Source organism: Mycteria americana, chromosome 1, assembly GCF_035582795.1.
Source record: "Mycteria americana isolate JAX WOST 10 ecotype Jacksonville Zoo and Gardens chromosome 1, USCA_MyAme_1.0, whole genome shotgun sequence".
Taxonomy (NCBI): domain Eukaryota; kingdom Metazoa; phylum Chordata; class Aves; order Ciconiiformes; family Ciconiidae; genus Mycteria; species Mycteria americana.
This window is the reverse complement of record NC_134365.1, coordinates 201,028,101-201,050,249: the sequence shown is the minus strand read 5'-3', so window position 1 is coordinate 201,050,249 and position 22,149 is coordinate 201,028,101. Positions and strand designations below refer to the sequence as shown.

The 22,149-nt window shown below is 38.8% G+C and overlaps 1 protein-coding gene across 3 annotated transcripts in view; it reads right to left on the bottom strand.

Moving 5' to 3' along the window:
• Positions 1-6,630: 6,630 nt before the first annotated feature.
• Positions 6,631-22,149, bottom strand: part of MIPEP (mitochondrial intermediate peptidase) — a 79,542-nt gene continuing 64,023 nt past the window's right edge. Inside the window, exons 17-19 of one of the 3 annotated variants that reach the window (XM_075490889.1) lie at positions 16,694-16,815; positions 15,839-15,912; positions 6,631-6,881 (exon numbers count right to left, since the gene is read on the bottom strand). In XM_075490889.1, coding sequence (XP_075347004.1) covers positions 6,787-6,881; positions 15,839-15,912; positions 16,694-16,815 — 291 coding nt within the window. In that variant the 3' untranslated portion in view covers positions 6,631-6,786. The remainder of the gene's footprint in view (positions 6,882-15,838; positions 15,913-16,693; positions 16,816-22,149) is intronic. The other 2 variants (XM_075490890.1, XM_075490891.1) reach the window with 2 other exon arrangements.

The following is a 22,149-nucleotide window of genomic DNA, read 5'->3' as shown; positions in this document are numbered from 1 at the left end:
TTCTGCACTCCAGCATTCTCAGCTGTTCAAAGCTGAAGGTACTCACGTCCTCCCAGGCCGTCAACGAGCTGCCTCCACACGGCTCACGGCTGCTGAGAGCGGATGCTGCGGCTCAGCTACCAGGAGCTGGGATGCCTGTCAAATGACCTTGGGGGAAAATGCTCAACAGGTATAAATAACGTAGTATACGTTACATATAACCTGTAATAACTTCATTTGAGCTATGGAACTTTATCCTGGATGAGGATTTGGCTCCGTACAGAGGGCTGCAAAGTGAGTTGATTCCCCCTTCATGAGGAAGAAAAGCGGGGTTGGTAGGAGCGTGCACTACGTGACCTCAGCAACCCCTTCTGACTTTATACGCATTTTTTCTTTCATATGTGTTTTGAACACTGAAAGTAGGCTACGACTGAGCCCTTGTGACTACTTGCAAGGGGTACTGTTAATAAACAGACTGTATTTTTAACAACTACCCTGCTAACCTGCTGAGAGTATGCTAGAGGAGCTCAATGAGCTTGCCCACCCCTTACAGTAAGGGCTGCTGCAAACATCAGCCAAACACAGGCTTCTGACCGTGCTTAGGGGACAACCCAAAATTCAAACACCTGCTTGATAAATTACTATTATTCATGAGGCCCAGCTGCCTGCAGTGTATTGGGAGCTGCTGTCCTGCGGTGTGGAACCTAAAGGGGCTCGTCCATCCCAGGTTGCCCCAGCTTGGCAATGCTTCACCTTCTCAGCGGGCCACGTTCGGGGCATCTCCCCAAGGCCCAGCTCTCCCAACACTCATCTCCCATGGCTCAGGGAAGGCGGGTGAGAAATGCTGTTCAAGCATGAGATGCACTTCAGGCTATATGGGCATGTGCCAGTAGCAGCTGTGGGCAGGGGGGGAAGAACCTACCACGCTGCCATTTTGCTTTTCCTCCGACATGATCACAACCACCAGGTCAGAGTCACAGTCCACATCACCCCTCGCCTCCTCCTACCCCCTTGGGTCATGCCCCACTGCAGCTGTAAGAGCAGAGGGAGCCGGGAGCCATTTGGAGGTGTCTAAGGAGCAAAGTGAGGGGGCTGTAAGGAGTCAGAGGGACAATTGCCCAAAGCCACTTCATAAAACCCAAGATGTCCTGAAGATTAATTAAAAGCATCTTCTGCAACTATTTTAATATTGTACTACATGCTACCATCATCAATGTATAAGCCCAGTCATATATGGCAGGCAGGAAAAGCGAATGATGGTAGCATTTGACGACTGAAAAATGGTAACGTCAAAAAAAAAAAAAAAAGAGTAAGTTTGGTGCTTTGAGGTGTTCTGAATTTAAAAACAGGATTCCTAACACTTACATTCTAGCCATCTGTGCTCCCTCTGTAGTTACTGGAGCAACAAAAAGGCATCTGCAAGAGCTGGTTCACCCCATCCTAAGACAGGTAGGATATGTCCCATTTTGAAGGTGCCTGTTTCTTCTCATCAAGCGCAAAGGCAGCCGGAATGGCAAGCTTTAGCCATCTACAAGTTGCCTTAGAGGCTACAGGCTCATAGGCAACTGCTTGGCAAGAGGCATCCCACTCCCTTTCCTCTGCGTTTTTAAATCTACACGCCAGCAGAGCACCAACTAGTCATCCTGTCAGATCTTTATCAGCACTTTGCTTCTGGTTTAAGTATTTTGTCTTTAACAGATTTTTTGGATACTTCCTCGGAACAACAAGCCATAACGATTTCCTACAACTGCGCAGCTCCGGCGTGCCGCGGCGCTCCGTGTAAAGAGCCATCTGTGGAAGAGCAGCCGCAGCGGACTTAAAAGGTAAACAAATCTCAGCCCGGGGAAGATCAGAAGGGCCGCCAGGCAGTCCTGCTGGTGCTGATTTATGCTGCCTTATCTTTTATCTCCTTCCCTCTCCTCCCCGAGCACACTAGCTGTTCTCCCACGGTCCTTCTCCCAGGGAAATCTGCGTGCTTGCTTTCTGCAATCGTGCATTTTCAATTCTCAAGTTAAGTCTTCTAATTTTAATGTAATATTCCCCTTTTGGTGTACTGCAAATCTGCCAGGGTAAAGCACTCACTTGAACTCGTTCCCAACACCGCATAAATAAATCCCTGGGTCTGGGAACAGAAAATCTCCAATACTTTGCCCAGAAGCGATCTGAAATAGCAGATGCACAGTGCCTCCCGCGTAACAGCAAGCAGAGGAGGCACTTTGGCTCACACCGCTTTTCCAGCTCTCCACTCATGAATTCCTCCGTAGCCGTGAAGCCGTCAGCAGGACAGCTACCCAGCGAGCATGGACTTGCTACCCTCGTGGCAAAACCTCCTTCCGAAGACACTCTCTTCATTCATAGCTCATAAGACCAGAGAAGACGGCTGTCCCCTAGCGTAACTAAGGCTACAGGGCTTCTCTGAATTAATCTGAACTACGGCATATTTTTGAGAAAATAGTCCAGTTTTGATGCACATTTCTGGTGCTGATCAGTCAACCCCAGCACCACTCTCCATGTGCGTCCCAGTGCCCAGTTGTCCCTGCTGTCAAAAAGATAAACTAAAAATTAAGGGAAAATTTATCTAATTTCAACTTTCAGCTACCAGCTCTTGTTAAACACTTGTTTTCAGACCAGTGTTCAACCTTTCAAACTTCTGCTCCTGTATCACAATCAAGATATTTTAATCTTCTGATAGACTGAAATGCATATTTTCTGAGCCACCAATATTGCTGCGTTACAATCATCTATTCTCTTCATTTCCATCTTAGTATCATCTATGATCCTAAGCTCCATTACTTTGATATATATTCATTTTTAATTTTTGCACACTGATTTAAGTCTGACCCACTGTACAAGCTGCTATTTGACATCTGTAGAAAGGAAAGTATTTTGTCAACATACGATATGAATTCTTCCATCTGGCATTCCACTGAAGACAAAGCAGAAATATTTTTGAACACCTCTGCCTTTTCTGTTACTGACAGTGCTGTAATTTCCATTTTAGACTTGTTGCTTTGGAAAGAAAACCCTCTTTTACTCTCCCCAAGTTTTTAACTTGGAGGTCATTTTGCTTCTGTATCAACCCTTTTTCATGCCTGGTTTCTAATCTATATTCAAAATTCTTCCTCGCCCTATTTCCCTTCTCTTCCCTGCCTTCTTCACTTAACTGCTGCCCTCTGCTCTGATCTTTGTTGGTAAGGCTTATTAGAGAACTCCATGCAGCACCAGCTGCATTTATGTCACCAGAAAGCAATTATTAAGCAGTATTTCAGTCCGTCTTAAGTGAATCAGAAAAATAATCACATCAAACATGAAAAAAAGCAGAGCTGACACCTCAGACTATCAAACGTAATCCACGTGTGTTTTTCTGATATGTCTTAATTATGTGTTATTATTTCAGGATTGCATAAGGGTGTAATTTCTTCTGAAGATGTTCACTACTTACTTTCTACAGCAGCTAAATCCAAAACATAGTACTATTTCAGATTAAAAGCATAACGCTGAGTTACAGTATTGTAAAACCAGCTTTTGGATAGCTGGTTCAGCAGCCCCAGTGGGAAAATACGGAATGCTGGAAAAGGATTACAGTGGTTTTTACATTTAAGAAGAGTTACACTGCTGGTCACAAGGGAGGTCTCACATTACTGAAAGTACACATATTTGCTGGAAAATAAAAGTCTCTCAAAAAGAAAAAAAGAAAGGAAAAAGCATCAGACGTTTGAACAGCTGGAAGCATTTTTAGAAACTACCAAAAAAGAGAAAAAAATCACTTAGAATAATATTTCCCTTTCTGTAGTAAGCATCATAGTGGTGATATAATACGTTCTCAAGAGACTTAATCATGTCTACTGTTCAATCCTCAAAGGTTATTTCATAAAACAAAAATTAGTGGAGTCAACAGAGTTTCTTCACAAAAAACCTGAAGCTGTCGTTCTGAGTTATATTTATCTTTCTACCAGCTCCCATCTTTTTCAAATGTCCCAAGAGCTATGAATCTGTGACAATAAGCTGAAGCCCACTGCGCTCTGGCAAAAGACAAGATTTTCTTCCTTTCTTTGTCTATATCTGATTTTAGTATTAGGACGTTGTTGTTTGACGCCACTCTGATAAAAACTGGAAAAGACTGTTGTTCACAGAAGGATCAAATGAGACAGTGAATTAAGGAAGTAATAGCAGCCATGGGCATAAACCAGTGACTACTACATATATTTTGATAAAGTGTCTACATTCTAGAACCAACATCACTTGAATTCCTTTCAAATTAAAATCAAGAGCCAATCTCTTAATTTTAAATACTGTGCTTATTCCGCCAATTATGATGCTTTATTTTCTTTACCATGGTGCTCCCAGGGCCACGTCAGCACTAGGATTTCCTTTAGCTAAGTTCTTTTTGTCACAATGAATCTCTCAACATGTGCCGACTCCAGATAAACATGATGGGTAGCTTGCTCCAGTACAAAAACCAGGCAACAAACACCACAAGGCTCCCCTAGCAACACCCTTGAATTCCCTTTAAAGCATACCGCCATTAAGTACTCTAGGAGGGGTTGTTAAATTTATTGTTCATGAGCTATTGTATCCTTTTGAGAGCTTCCCATCTTCACAATGTGTTTTTACTCACACCTAAATTTAAATTTGTTTCATTTTTGTGGTTTTTTTAATCACTTAACTTACAGCAAAATATCCACCTAATTTGTTAAGCGAAACCATTCCTTCCTTCCTCATAGGGACCAACTGCAGATACAGAATGCAGCCACTCAGACATACAACACAGAAGCCTGGTTGTGGTACATGTCTGAAAATAAGCCTGCTCTGGTTTAATCAAAACATTTCTATCTAAAAAGGTCTAAACCCAGTTCTAATAGAATGGCAGTGCTATTCATGCAAGACAAAATCCCACCATGCAAAAACAGACAAAGTGAAAAAATAGGGTAAAATATCAAACAATACCCGATAGCACAAATTCTGCTAAAAAACAGGGCCAAATCATCCAAGCAGCTCTTACTCTTATTTATCACTTCCCAAACATCCACTTTTTCTGGTTGAGTTTTTTTATCTTTCTTCTTCACGTGCTTCTCTCCCAGCTATTTGCCCTCATCTCTCAGCCTTGGTTCTCTTCCTCTCTTGCTTCTTTCACTGCACTTGCAATGAGCAGGACACTTACCATACCTTTTGCAATAAGCTACAGAGGACCTTTAAAAGACAAGGCCATTACTCTAGAGAAAAATTCATCACTTTTTTTTTTTTTTTTAATAGGTACCCAAATACTATTTCATAATTTACTTCAAGAGAAAAATAAAACCTCACTGATAATGTTTCCTTTGCTTATCACCCACTATATAGTGTGCAACCGTAAACTGCTCCAGCCTATCCTGGAAAAACATCTTTGTTTTGAATGATTTTTGTCCCCTCAGACCTGCCCTCCTTTCCTTTAAACAGCTCCTCAACACTCGTCCACTCATCATTAAAAGGAAACTATGGGAACAAACATGCAGGGAACAGATTCAGGCTGTGAATCTTTGCTGCTCCCTAAGCAGCACAGTTTGTCAACATATTTCCACAATAATTGTTCTCTGTGATGGAATCATCAAAATGCCTGCAAAACCATATTCGCCGAAACATGATATCCTTCAACCAGTAAAGTCCTTAAAGTAACGAGGGCAAAACTAAACCACCACTACACAATAAACCAAACACACCCAGATAACAGATAAAAGGACAAAAGGGCCCAGTTAATGTGAGAATACTCCTCAGAAAACAACTGCTCTGTTCCTGACCCGTGAATACTGAAGCTCAGTGAAAGACCTCCAAAATATAAGCCTAGGAACTAAAATTCTAAAACTGTTGGATAAAATCTACTAATTCAATAGCAATACCAGTTTTATGGCACCTTCTAAATTCCACTCCTCCTCCCAACCATTTTATGCACCTGATACAATGAACGGTCCATCTTTTGTATTTAAAGTTTGCTATTTCTGTTCCAAACCTGAAGAAGACCTGCTCAGTGGCTTTGTATAACAAAAGATACTACTTCTACTTACAAACGTGGCCACACATATACCCATTGGACCATTGCAGCTACAAGAGCATGACTACTTTCCATGTTATCCTCCACTAGGAAACATTTGTGGGGTTCTTATTTTACTCCTTTGTCTCTTTTTGTGTTGCAAGGTATCTTTCCTCCAGACCTTAACATTTTCCATCACCTACTTGTATGACTACAGTTTTTCTTCTCCCATCTGTCTTTTTGTTCCCTATCTCAAATACAGTTCCTAGTTTTCCACTTCATCTTTCTTTCCGATTTCCCCTCTCAGTTGCAAACATAATTTGCTTTTCTCCAATGCAGAACTCCTGCAAGGAATAGGATTAAACAAGTTTAAAGAATACCCACGAGCATGTGAGAAAGACCCATGCAAATAGTTCTGGGTCATGACACTTCACAGGTATGTCCTAATCCTGAATCCAATGTGCATACCAAAAGACCATTCATACCACTCCACCCACGCTGAGGATGAGTTCAATTCCCATTTAACCAGCTGTTCCTACAAGACCAAATTTTCTAACAGTACATGCCAGAGGATTTGTTCTCTCAAATTCCATGCTTAAGCTCCAATGCAACAGAAAGCCTTCATCTTCGTAAATGAAACTAGGTGATCCAATGAAATATATTTATTACTGTCCCACCAACATGAATATTCAAACTTTTACAAGTGTTCACCAAGAAGCAAAACCAGTCACAACAGTATTTTATCCACAATTATTAAGATGTATGCAATCTTCCATAACAGAATTCAGTTCTGTTGAACGTTTTTATGAGTCCATGATAAACGTTTCGAAGTCCTGGTCTAAGTCTGAAACAAGGGCATCCACAAAATCTTCAACTGAAGGTGATTTCTGAAGCATACCTATAAAACCAAGACAACAGACTCTTAGCAAGAATACGAAGACCTTGAAAGCTTTGTCAATAATAATGCTTATTGCTAACTAACTTTTAATGTCACAACATGACAGAAACAGCTATCATGTTTCTTTGTCAAGAAATAAATCCAGTTATAGTCTATGGGGATTATTTAATTTCTTCAAGCTACCTGTTACACGTTATCACAGAATTGACAAGTTTCAAGACTGTGAACTTATTTTTATCATTACAATCTTGCTTAAGCAGGGAATTATATTCATTTTAAAGCAATACTACCATAGACTCAGTCATTTCCAAATGACTAGAATAAATCCGCGATTGAGTGGGTATCTAAATCCTTATCTGCCGAGTCTCAGGAATGACAGAGCCAGAAAAAACAACATATTTTCTCAAAGTTTTATACACCTTAAAAGCATTTAATTTAGTAGTTCAAGTACAAATACCTCTAAAATGTATCACAAGGCATGAAACATACCCAAACAACAGCATTTTCAGTGCACTGCAGTTTTAGTTTTGCTTTTTTACAGTACCAGGACTTACCTTTTATTAAGAATTTTAATTAGTGCCTATGTTAGCTGTAGTATATGACAGAATGACAGGGAAATCAGCATCATGAAGAATCATGCTCAAGTACTTTGTCAGGTAATTCTGTAAGCAGACCAACTAAAAATCTCACACCTTTCTCCCCAGAACCCTGGTTTTTAGAAAGCATGAGAATATATCCTGTAAATTATTTTCAGATGTTTCTTTGTACTAAACGTTACATTAATGTTGGTCTTTTCACTGTTATTAACAATTTCAACATTATATATGGAAATTTACTGCATTACTTGTACCAGAAAAAAACCCAGTATAGCTGCCAAATAATGTAAAATTTAATCTTGGTACTTCTTTGAAGTGATCTGTTCTTTCTGACAACTGCCAATGTAAATATAACCTTGTTCTACCCTTTCTGATCGACGTACCTACTGAACATAATTTTATATTCTTTCACATCCTCAACAATATTTGCTTTCAGTGGAAATTATAATTGCATGCTGCTAAAAGACCGGAATCTTTTACTATAACACAATGATTCAAAAACCACCAGGAAACAGACCAGCTCGAGGCAATTTTGTATGAGCAACCAAAACGAATTTTCTTGCTAAGACCTCACAGAATCCCATTTCAATCTGATTTAAACACGTTGCAAGTGTCAACACAAACTGCCATGACCCAGTAGATTAATACTGAGCACTAAAAGGAAAACAAATCACGCACTATACATAGGTTGCCTGAAATGCTGTTAAATGAAGTTTGCATCAAGCTATTTTGCGAAATGAAAGAGAACAGAATTAATATTTCCAAACACTTGGTAAACTTGTCATCTACTCTAATGTTAGTAAAATTGCTGTGGAATTACTGCTAGTTCACAATGAAAAATGGCTTGCTATACTCTGGGCTGAGAAACAGATGGGTCCAGATACCAGCTACTCATCTCACCTCCCCAGAGAGCTGTGGCCTCTTGCAGACTCCCTCTCTCAGGTTCCTGAGTGGGCTGGCTGGGGAACACGCGTATTTGCTCCCTAACAGCCTTGGAAAAATTCCAGTTTAAACTCTTATTATTTTCTTGCAGTTTTCTCAGAAGTGGACAGAATGCCTTAAGAAGGTGACACAGATGGCAGCCTACTGGAACACGTGCTGTCATGCATGATGACATCTTAAACTCAGTTAAGAGCGGTCCAGTCCCAACAGCGCAATTCATTTTGCCTTTTTTTGGCCTCATTTTGCCTCAGACATTTACATCTGAACTAACTGGCTCTACTTCTAGAGACTGAACAGTAGGAAGACCTTCATGGGTGCCACTCATCTGACCTTTTTCGGAGGTCTCCTTTATGATGAGATGAATTGTGCCTATGAAGAACCTACTTTTCCCTGTATCTCAGAAAGGAAACCTGGATGACTAGCTCAGGTATAAAAATCTCAAGTTGGTGAAATTATTCCTACCTTCCAATTTTTAAGATGTGGCTCTATAGAAGAACCATTTTTCTATAGCCAAGATGCCCTTTTCTATCAGATATCAATATGGAGGGATGACTGTAATGCTGCATAGACAGTATATAAAGATGGCCATAATAGACATAACCACCACTCCCCAAGCCCCAAAATACAACCACCCCCCCCTTCCAATACTGACTTTATAAAAAACAGCCAGCCCGGATGATGTTTAGCCAATTCTTTTGACATACTAAAATTTATTCTGCTCTGGACAATTCTTAAAACTATGATTAGCAATACGTTGCAAAAGAAGAAAAGCTAAGAGTAGAATGATTAGGGGGAAGAGAAGAGACTGATGCTGGGATTATCTTCAAGTAGACTTAATTTCCCTCTTACATAAAAATGGCAAATCATAACAAAAACATTCAAACCCTGGATATTACAAAATGAATAAAAGAAACATAATTAACTACAGTACACTTCGATGTATTTTAGTGCAGCTGAATACAGTCTTACCAGATCTCACTCAAAATTTGTTATAAATTGCATTCATTTAGACTCCACATGGTTTGTTTTAAGTATGTAGGAGAATTCAAAATCATTCTGGCAATAGTGATGTCAAATGACCTCCTACCCAGTAGTTCCAACTTTTGATAATACAAGCAGATTTCAGATTTCTTGCATTAGTGGTCTACTGCATTGTTATTTTCCCATCACTGACATCAAAAGCAGACACTAGAAGAATTTGCTTTTGCAAGGGAAGGATGAAGAGTAACTGAGGTCATTGCTGAAGAACTCCTACTGTAGTAAAATTATCATGCCCTTATAAAATAAATAACTACAGATTTTAGAGTAGACAACTCCAAAAGAAACAGACACTGATGGTATTTCCGTGTTTTAACCTCTTACTCTACACAGATGTGTTAAGAATGGTCACGTCTCCCTTTAAACTCATTAAAATATATCAAAGCAAGATCAGCTTTGATATATTGTAAGTACTCAGCACTTCAGTCTAAATGATTTAGTAAGATGTCCACAAGGTCTGATGGTTGCATTTTTAAAATCTAGGAGTGTATTTTGTACATTCAGCCCAGCTCCTATTTCAGCACAGTCTCTCCCAAGCCTAAGGCAACTGCATAGCTTATCTTCTCTGCTTTGAAGTTTTCTTTCACATTACAGCACTGTGGTTAACCACACCCTTTTGAGAGATGGCTAGCTATAACCTACAATCACTGAAAATTGGGAGAAGAATAAAGCCTGTGGCAAAATTTGGCTTCTGCCCCTTTGGAACACTAATTATTTTGGGTCGGTGTAGTTTGAGTTAACATATGTTGCCATTCACATCACCTTTTTGGATTTATGCATATTTCTTACACTTTCAGAGAGACATACAATCATTATCTGAAGATTTTTACAGCCTCTTCAAATCATAATTATTCTGTGAAGTACAATTTGAGGCATGGAAAAGCAAATTTTCAAACTGCATTGGAGCAAATGCATGTTTATTTACAGATTCAGTTGGTTTGGTTACCATGTATGCACACAGCTGAGTATGTCCATCTGCAATATAATACAGCATTAACAAATCAAGAACACAACTTCACATGTATTTTGCGTGAGGACTTCTTCAGGGACTCAAAGGGCAATGTGACTGCATCAAAACTGCAGGAGAAGCACACTCCAGGATATGTTCCACGCTCTCAGTTCCCAGATCATCCAACCGAGTACTTTTCACACTGCAATTCACTTTCTGCCTATGCACCTGGGTTTCTTTCCAGTCAGGGAGTGCCAAGGGAGAGAGGGAGGGATGGTGCACATTTGAATCTTGTTCAGACCTGCAACCAGCACACAACTGGACCTGGAAGGGACACCTGGGTTACGTATCTTCAAAGGAATCTGGAATCCCTAATGCCATGTAGTCCTGGGAAGGAGAGGGGCTGAAAGAGCCATGTGGACAACCCAAAATGACAGAGGAATCAAGTTCTTCTCAAACTGTCTTTCCTCTCTATGGGAAAAAAAAAAGGCAAGCCTCTTGGACAAAGCAGTGTTCACTCATTTTTTAATTGCTCCTGCCATCCATATTTGTGACTATTTCTGTATTTTGGAGATTATCAAACGGGTAAAAGGGGTCACTTCAGAAAATGTCAAAAAAGGTTTCATAAAGCCTTTGTGGTTTTTTTTTTAAATGGAAGCAAATGCCAAGAGAATCAAATCCAAACAAACAAACAAAAAAGTATATTGTGTTTTCTAATTAAAGACTAGTTCAAACAGGAATCAGTAACTCCACTGGATGGCAGGTCAGATCCTTTATCTTCCCTAATCAGTACATCTATGGAATCATGTGGGAGAAAGATGAAAAGCTAGGGTCATATCTAAACACAAAAGAAAGACAATAGATAGCTTCTGAGAAGAAAATCATAACAAAGAAACTGTATAAATGAAATATGCTTCTGAAGTTATCTATTATCAAACAGTCAATGAATATGGCTAACTTCACAATGAGATACGGAAGCACTTCAAGGGTGAGGCTACATACGTGCATCCAGAAGTCAGACTTGTACAAGCGGATTTCTTTATATAAAAAAAAAATGCCTGAAATAACAGCCTACGGAACTTAAGGTTTTTGAAATACGGCACTAGTGAGCACAAAATCTGGACTGTTTCCCTGAAGAAGAGTAAAATCAACAAGCTTTTAAGTTTGGTGGAATCTTGTCTTTAATCAGGAATCTGTTTGGTCATCTGCTATGGGAGCGCAGTTTTGCAGCTGATGAAAACCAAAAAATGATGGAAATCAAGTATTCTGGAACATCCATAAAGAAAAGGGAAAAATGCAGCAAAAGGAGTCAGAAGCTGATTGAACCTAAAGAAATTAAAGAGCAAGTAACTGTTCTTACTTTTCTCCTTAAACTCTCAATTTTTGTAGTAAATACAGAGCAATTAAGTATAAACATATAATAAGCTTTTCCATCATGTGTGTTCTATGATTTAACCTCAAATAATCCCAAACAAGCAATCAAATTATTAACTTGTCAAAAGACCTGAGTCACCTTGATTTCATTTTTCAAGGAGTTATTCAAGCATGGTTGTTTAAGTTTTGCACTGTCTACAGAGGAACATCACAATATCCACAGGCAAGGAATCTGCTGATGAATTCCAGTTATTTTTATTATCTTGAATATCTTCTAAAATTTCTGTTTAAAGTAACATTAAAGAAATTCAGAGTATAAAAGTGAAATTCAGAACATAAAAGTGGCCAGTGCGATAATCCGAAGCAAGGAAGATGCACCCTTGGTGAAAGAGGATCAGATCAGGGAATACGTAAGCAACCTGGACCGACATAAGCCCACAGGCCCTGATGGGATGCCGAGTGCTGAGGCAGCTGGCAGATGGCATTGCAAGGTGACTCTCAGTAATCTTTGATCAATCATGGCCACTGGGAGAAGTGCCAAAAGGCTGGAGAAAAGCAAATGTCACTCCTATCTTCAAGAAGGGCAAGGAGGACCCAGGGAACTACAGGCTGGTTAGTCTCACCTCAATCCCTAGGAAGGTGGTGGAGCAGCTAATCCTGGAAACCATTTCCAGGCTCACGAACAACAGAAAAATCATCACGAATAGTCAGCACAGATTCACCAAAGGCAAGTCATGCTTAACTAACTCGATAACCTTATATGATGAAACCACTGGCCTGGTAGATGAGGGGAGAGCCATGCATATTGTCTACCTGGACTTCAGCAAGGTTTTTGACACTGTCTCCCATAAGATCCTCACAGAGACACTGCTGATGTACAGGCTCGATGAGCAGGCAGGGAGGTGGATTAAAAACTGGCTCAATGGCTGGGCCCAGAGGAAGGTGATCAGTGCCACGAAGTCTAGCTGGAGGCCAGTAACTAGCAGGGGTATTGACTAGGGGTCAATACTGGGTCCAGTCCTGTTTAACAGCTTCATTAATGATCTGGATGATGGGGCAGAGTTCAACAAAGACAAGTACAAAGTCCTGCACCTGGGGAGGAACAACCCCAGGCACCAGTATATGCTGGGGGCCACCCAGCAAGAAAGCAGTTTGGAAGAAAAGGACCTGGGTGTCCTGGTGGACACCAAGTTGAACATGGGCCAGCAGTGGGCCCTTGCCACAAATGAGGTGAATGGCATCCTGGGCTGCATTAGGCAAAGTATTGCCAGCAGGTCGAGGGAGGTGATCCTTCCCCTCTGCTCAGCACTGGGGAAGCCACACCTGGAGTGCTGTGTCCAGTGCTGGGCTCCTCTCAGTACAAAGAGAGACATGGACATACTGGAGAGAATCCAGTAAGGGCCCGAAGATGATTGAGGGACTGGAACATCTCTCCTATGAGGAAAGGCTGTGAGAGCTGGGACTGTTCAGCCTGGAGAAGAGAAGGCTCAAGGGGATTTTATTAATGAGTATCAACACCTGAAGGGAAGGTGCAAAGAGGACGGAGCCAGGCTCTTGTCAGTTGTGCCCAGTGACAGGACCAGAGGCAACGGGCACAGACTGAAACACAGGAGGTTCCCTCTGAACATCAGGAAACACTTTTTCCCTGTGAAGGTAACTGAGCACTGGCACAGGTTGCCCAAGAAGGCTGTGGAGTCTTGCTCCTTGGAGATGTTCAAATGCTGTCTGGACATGGTCCTGGGCACCCAGTACCCAGCATCAAGCTCTAGGTGGCCCTGCTTGAGCAAGGGGGTTGGACGAGATGACCTCCAGAGGTCCGTTCCAACCTCAACTGTTCTATGATTCTGTAATTCTGTGAAAACATCTTGAAAACTTCTGACATTTTTTGTAAATCATAGTTTGTGCTCTTATCACCAGTATCACTCGTGCTAATGCTGACACAGAGGAGTTACTGCTGTCTGGTTCTCCTATTACACGTGAACAAACACACCAGCAGTTGCACTACAGTTACTGACCTTAAAGTGACACACAGTTATGTTTAGTGGCTTATGGATTTACTGATGCAAAGAAAAAAATTAAAAATCAAACTGTGTATCTTTTATACATAGATTTTTTGGTCACATCATGGAAGATCCCATTATTCCACCATTAATGTCAAGTTCACTGCCCTGCAGTATGCACAACTATTCTTCAAAGATAGCTTGCTCTCTTCTTCAAACCCCAGGCTGCACAGCTATCGCCTGTTCATCATTCACCATTGGTCCTAACAACTCACCGATGAACTAGCTGCACTAAATTCACTGAAGACTGTAAGCATGAGGACTATGAATACTGAAATGCCTAAAACATCTAATTACTGCTTTACAAGAGTTAAATTCACTTGTGTGCTTTCACTGTACCTTGCCAGACTTCATCATATTTGGATTTCCTTTAAACTTAAAATAAACTTGCAATTTCCTGGACTATGATGCCACTTTTTCAGATTAATTTCAGTAGCAAGTTTCATCCAAAATAACTGATGCATACTCTCAACCCCAAACTGATTATACCATGTTCCACTGTGTTCTCTCACAGTGGAACATGGAAGGGGAAAAGCTAGTTGTGCTTCCATAGATATTATATAAGTCCATCCACAGATAAATTTTGCAAACTTCATTCAAGTATTTGACTCAAGGGAGCACACTGCCAGCAACTTCAGCATAGCCTCTAGGACATTCCAGGAAGATTCTATGCTCAGTACGATTAAAAATACATCCCAGAAATAGGAGAGATGATAAGCTTAACTGGTGTTTAAAAACATTATTTCTTTCTCTACCATATGACTTAAAATATAATAATTGGATTTGTTTGTAAAGATGTACGTTTCTGTCTTGCAACTACTTAATCCACAGTTTTGGGCTACAGTTTTTTAAAGTTACAAACACAGAGTCTTCAAAAACAGTAAAGAAAGACAAGTTTGCAAAGTCATGCTGAATGAAAAGTAACCCTGTAGATGAGAAATATAAATAGACTAATCTAGAAAATATATAGTTGCTTAATATATGATGAGTCTAAGAAGAGCAGAGGGTATGGCCTCAAATATAAACAGATGGGTCAAAGAACTGAAATGTTATAGTTATGAAACTGTGCCAATCTCATGATGAAATACAGACACATTACCACTGTCTTCCTTATCTGTAGAAAAAAACCCCCACAACTTCCAGTCTACCAAACTGGAATGAACAGAGGCCAATTAATTAATATTCATCCTTAATATTAAGAATTTCAGAGCAAATTGAAAGATGCCCCATTAGATGAAGTACTTACCAAGCGCTCATATCAGGAACAGCGACACTAATGCAAAAATATTTGGTTTGAATACCGCAACATTACAGAGGAAAGTCTTTATCCTGATCTCATTGATAGATTTGAGATAAAGTCAGCAGTTTCTCAAACTTGTTTCATTCTCCTGACATTATTTTTTTAATATATGAACTATAGTATTTTGCTATCGCTATGAATGATTTTTAAAACTTATTTTCTAGATTCAAAAGGCAAAAATGGTATTGAGAGGAATAATGAACTATGTTTCTTTATTACAGTCTTCAGACTTCCATTTCATGAGAACGTATACACAAAGTACTGATACAACCAAAGCTATTTTGATGATGATAAAATGACGTGGCCAAAACAAGTTCAAATTCTTGTATAAAAAACAACCAGATCTATTATGAATTCCATGTCTGTAAGTTACTCGTTTTTTGTATCCAAAAATGGTGTCATCTATCTTCCTTCAAGTATGTGATACTCTTACTCTGAATTCTTTAGACAGCCTTGTAATACAACCCCTTCCAACACTTCACCCCAACTACCTGTGCGTTTTTTATTGTGTGTCACAAGGAGTTCTACTGACCATAACACAAAGTTGACGACCAGTTCACTTAACTAAATAAATGAACAAGTTTTCTTTCATAAATCCAATGAAAATCATAATTAAACTAAAGAGACCAAACTGGGAAATGCAGTTAAATTATTTCTTCCTTGAGCAAGGGAATAAAACAGTTCTAATTTTTTTCTACCTTGAACCATAAGCATGGGCTCTTTTCCACCACCATGTGCCAGCATCTCTCTACGGTACCGCTCACCCATTGCCCTGGAGAAACACAGATGTTAGAGCCACCTGCAAACACAATCTGTTCAGCTTTCAGTCAGGTTTGCTTCTAGGATCTTTACAGAACTCAGAGACAGAGATCAAATGAAATCTTCCACCCTGAAACAATGACTGCCTTGATTCCATGTTGACTCCTCAAATTCAAGTTACATTTAAAACTATATTATAAGTAACTGAACTAGACAAATTTTATACATATGAATATATGTTGGTGTTTATAGAAGTTAATTTGCGAACAACATTTCAGCCTTCATTGCTCCAAGGGAAAAATTTGCTCTGTTACAATGCTCTGAACATTCACCTAAGGTCTAAGAACACTTACAATTTGTGATCTCACAATTTACTTTTTAATTTCACAAAGCAAAGTGACTAGGATAGCTATACTTAGCTTTGAAGTTGGTGACACGAAGCTTGTTTAATAGGCGCAGTTGCTTTGATTTCAATAGAAAATTACAAGGAATTAGGCATCTATGAAAATCAAGCTCTCTAATTACATCTAAATACGGATTTCAGTGCCTCCCAACTGGCACACCTGTATTTTAAAACATCGACAAGAATTTTTTTGCACCAATGAACATGTCCCAAAGTACACTTTATACCTGTAGTTATTTCCTGTTTTGTAATCCTCTTAAAATCAAGAAAAAGGCTAAAAAGTAATGGTTATTTAAAAAGCCCATCAACCTACATGGTCCCATTTGTTTCATGTTTTCCAGAAGCAAGTAGCATGGCACTTCATTCTATTTAATATTTTCTCTGTTTTTACCTATCAAACGGATCCTGAGCAAAACACTGTTTCCACACCATGGAGGCAACAGCTCTAGACATGAGGTAGGAGTAATATTTGGCACCATAGCCCACAAGATGACTGAATCGCAGCTGCCAGGCCTGTAAGGCAAAAACAAACAAAAACCAGAACAGAAATCATCTTTTAAATCCTTTAAATTGTTCAGCATTTTCTGAAGTATGATGGAAGAAATCTGATACTACTAATGAAAAACAGTTTAAAAAAAAAAAGAAAAAAGAAAAAAACCCAACCACCACCAGAAATCCCAGAATGAATGTATCCTTTATTATAAGAAGCATTTTTCAACCTAAATACTGTATATCCAATATACTGATCATCACAATTGAAATTATATATAAATAGGGTCAGAAGGAGAGAAAACCAAGCAGTAAAAAAATGTATTCATATTTGATAATAGCTGTGTTGTTCTACTGGCCTTGAAAGAAAACCACAATTACCTTATTACAAGTAACACCACGTTTTATCGTTTTCCATGTGGATAAGTGCAGTGTCACACTTGGAAAAGAAGTTCAATCTATAAACTTTTGCCGCACACAAAATGATAATAGGGACTTGCATTTAGTACTGTAAAAAATACAGCTTCCCATATGCCAGAAAACTCAGAGGTAGACAAATTACATCCACATGCAATGTCATTGTTCACAGATTTATTTGCACATTTTTAAATGCATATATACAGCAGATTATCATCCGTAATTATATTGTTATTCATTTATGTATTGTTACTTGGCTTTATGACTCATTCCAGTGATGGTGGACTCCTTTTTTAATGCTGTTTGGTGTTGACTGTTTACTTCTGTTTTCTAGCAGAGAAAATCAGAAGTATCAGCCTTACTTTCACAGAAATAAAAACACTTTTTTTTTAATTTCCCCGACTGTAACAGAGTAATTTAAATTGGGAGAGACCTCCGAAGGTCATCTGGTCCAACCCTTGCTCAAAGCAGAGCCAACTTTGATGAGGTTTCTCAGGGCTCTGTCTAAAGTCTCAGTATCTCCAAGGATGAAGATTTCATCACCTCTCTGGTGCAATGTGGAAAGGCAAGCAGATCCAAGCTGAAAAGACATTGTTTCCCAACAGATTTGGGCATATTTTTTGAACTGAAGATGGATGAATGTATAGATGAAAGAGTGAGAAACTTACACTGCCCTTTCGACTCTCTGAGGAAACCAAAGAGGAGACAAGTCCCATATCTTATTTGTCCTCCTATCCAAAGTCAAAGCTCTTAACACTCTTGTGATTGGACTGTTGTCAAGATTTTTGTAGGTACTATAGGAAACAGAGTTTTAAAGAGGAACTAGAAGATAAACAATAAAGTAGCCTAACAGATGTTTTAAATTTAAATCCATGGGCTGTCAGATGCTTGTTCTTATCCTAGAGCCAATGGCTGAAATTCTGAGGCAGCCAAACAGAAAAGTGAAGGGGCATTAGCAATTTTTCAGAACTATTTATCTTTGACCGTGATTCTTTATCACACTGTAAGTAACAATCTCCTGATTCTTGACAGCTGAAATAAACTATGTTTCTTTATTAAAAGAAAGTGCTGATCATCATCTTATTCTCCATTAGCCAAGTCAAAGATGTATATGTATGTTTAAAAAAATGACCAACTGAGAAGGTGGAAAAAGAAAGTCTGGCTTTTAATTAGTCTTTTTACCTTAAAAAAGGTAGCAAACAGTGGCCTATAATCTAGATCACCGTGAAAAGCTGATGAGAAACAAAGTTGTTAGCTCCCTTTTCTGAGCAACACCTACAAATAAACTTCTCAAAGTTAGCTGTAATTCAGCCATTCAAAAGCTACTTTTAACAAGATGGTTATCTCCACCCTAAGACAGGTGTCCAAAACGGATGGAATTTGCCATGGGTGAGCAATTTAGACTCTACTGGTAGCCTGCATAACTAGTTTAAAGTAGGAGCAGCAAAGTTAGAGGAGATGAAAAAATGTCTCCAGTCTTCAATTTTCCTGTGGGTCTTGATGCATGATGCAAATTCTTAAGAATGATTAACTTTTTTTTCCTTTTCTTTAAAGTAAACACCAACTGTACCGTATCTCATTGTTATGCAAGTATGTAAAAACATTCGGCTTAGATACAGATTCTCCAGTTTGCTCTGAAGAGTGTTGTGGTTGTCATGTTTATACTTTGTAGCTACAGTTTTTCTAACTAGTCCCCTAATTATAACTATAATCACTAAACTAAAAGCACATTTTGAAACAGATCAGAGCGCCTACATTTTTAGAAGACTGAGCAGGAAAACATGTCAGTGTTTATTTTATTGTACAGTAAGTTTTCAAAGTTAGGATTAAAAGTTTCAACTTGAAAGTACAACTCTCTCAGGAATGTGGAAAGCTTTACTGATGAATTCACATACTCAGAAATTTAAATAATTTCCAAATAGATCATTTCAGTGAAAAATCCAAGCTGCTTTTTCTGCTACAAACAAAAATAATTTCTATGAGCTTGACATAGGGAAGAATATTTCCACCTCTCACATCAGAAAGGAATTATTTTAATGCATCATATAAGCTGTAACTACGACAGTATGTCTTCCTCAACAGCTCAGATTACATTGTTCACATCAAATGCTCTTGCATTTAATGGTCTGCACCTAAACCAGCTTGTTTGCACTTCCAGGATGATCAACTATTCCATTCATCAGGTTTGTTGAAACTCTCTGTCACAAGTAAGCAACAAGAAAAGAACATCTTCTCAGCAACCTGTCCAAGACTAAAAGCTTGTTTCAGAGTCTGCACCTAAAACAGGCCTCAGTATCCTCTGTTCAAATATCAGACATTTTGTTTGACCTTGTCTTTGCTAATATACTTAAGTAAGAAACTTCACATTGCTTCCTTTCAAAAGAGAAAGGGAAAGGATATAGAAAGACCAAGGAAAGACACTGCTTGTCTCTCTCCCTGCGTTTGGGGAGGCTCTCAAGTATGATGAAGTTGAGAATACAAAAATTCATTGGCAACAGGACAGTCTCCAAAAAAGGAAACAAAAATAGAGGATGAGTCAATCCATCTTAAGATAGATGCCTAAGACAGATAAGGTATAGATGACTCTCTCTTCCTTCACTGGAATACATAAGGAACATACTTTTAGATAGCTCGAGTTATAGAAGATGACTACCATCCTCAAAGGCATACTGCAACTAAGATTGTTTTCAAATTGCAAACAGCAGTCAAGGAAATCTGATTATAAACACTGCTTTTCCCTAGCAAAGTTTGAAAGCCTATATTCGATTTTAATTTTTTTTTTAACCAGTACAAATTTTCCCCACTGTAGAGTATCAGTAACTCTAGCACGTCATGATTCCCTGTCACTACTTTTTTCTCAGTCCTCACCTAACGTTTCTCATCAGGAACTCCCAATCTTCAATATTTCACCATTACCCAGTACCCATTACATTACTCAAGTACATTTTCTTATTCTATGCTGTTCTAGCAATCAGCTTTCCAAAACTGGACTTTGTTATCTGTAAACAAATACTTAAACAGTAAGACACATCTCCTACCCTAATTCACAAGGAGATACCTGCCTGCATTAAAAAAACTATCCTACTTTATACAGATGAGATTACGATCTAGGCAATAAAACGTTCAAAAAGCCCAAGAATATATAGGCTAATACTCCTTTAAAAAATTCTATGATCAAAAAAAATAAACATGTCACTGTAAATGTATTTAAAACTAAATGGTTCACCTTTTTACATAAAACCCCATTTTAATAACATTAGCTATAGATGCAAAATGACTTGATTTCTTGTGTTATTTCCAATGCTGAATGATTTCTCTATATTAAAAAAAAAAAGAAAAGAAAAAAAAGACACATCTATTTCCCTTTTGGAAAGGGTAAAGGCTAGACATGTAGAACTAGGGCACTCTCCTTATTAAATGTTATATTTTTGGTAAGCAGCTAGAAAGTTAATGAAGACTCTGAGTAATCACCTACTTCAAAAAGTTCCATGAACCCATTCCAGGAGTTTATAAAACAGTGCATTTTACAGCATAGCCCATGGGTTATGATAATATGCCATCCACAGGTCATGTTCATGCCTGCTTTTTATCCAGCACAACAGACTGAAATAAAGGTGTGCGACTGATCCACTGCAGTTATTAAAGGGGCCTTTTTTCCACCAACATTATCAATCTTCTCTTATAACCATGTCTGAAATATTTCCAAAATACCATGTGCAATGGCTTTCCATCCCATCCTGTAACAAAAAGAAAAACTTCACTGATACTTTTGTATTCTTACACCTTATCAGGAATCTTTTAAAAAGTCCTTGTAGGATACATTCTTAGGGTAAGATTCAGTTCATTTTACTTTAGCTACCTTAAACTAGGTGTCTTGCCCAAACTAGTCACATAGGCTTCCTTTGTAGTCAGAGGACAGAAGTATTTATCCTGTTATCTTTGGAGAGTATAGGACTACTGCTCTAGGAGAAATCTGAATAATTTACTACAACTTCTATCTTCTATTTAAAAGTTAAGCCACTTCATTCATTTTAACAATATGGTAGGATCAGTTAAACTAAACTGTTTTGAAGACTACATAAACTAATTTAGGATTCAATTATTTGAATTCTAAATTTAGAACTGTTAAGATTATCACAAAAATAATCTAATATAAAAATTCAGATGTGATTCTAAAACGACAAAACCAAAAGAAAAACCTACAGGTAGCTTAATATATACTAGCCTAGCTTTTCTTTGAGTGTGGGTAATCATTGTTCCATGGAGCTCCACTAATTACATGGAATCAGAGCTACAAAATCCTACTACATCTTTTGCAAAGAAAAAAAAAAACCCTACAGAAATTCTTGACTAGTGCTTGGACTTTTCAAAATGCTCTTCCAACAGTTTCTGCTGTGACTTCAGTTACTTCAAAGTATATTTAAGTCCATTTTGCTTTGCATCTTAAGACAAAAAACACAAGTGAGAACCTGAAAAGACCCAACACTAAATTAAGTATTTTCATCATTTAAGTCTTCTAATTACAAAATGTGTGCTTCAGTAATTACATCAGTGAGCAAGTTGTTGAATAGTTTCCATGCGGAACAATATTTGATGGAGATGATATTTGGTGCCCTCCCCCTTCTTAATTACATTCTTATTCTGGCAGGAAACCCAATAGAGGAGCAGCCAACTTATCTCCTTCAGGGGCTACTGGGTGGAGAACCCCTGCATCTGGCACTCACTTGGTATTATTGCTCCTAATGCTCTTGAATTTAGCTATGAGCACAGGTGGAAAGCTCCTGAGAGTCAGGAAGAAGCTTCAGGCTCTGGTAACTTGGGAGCCAGAAGAGAACGGCAATTAGCATAGAAATCAGTACAGGCTATTTCCCTTTGCCGAGACCAAGGTTTATCAGGACTAGTGGAACTCCAGGACAACACCACTCTGGCATGCAAACAAGC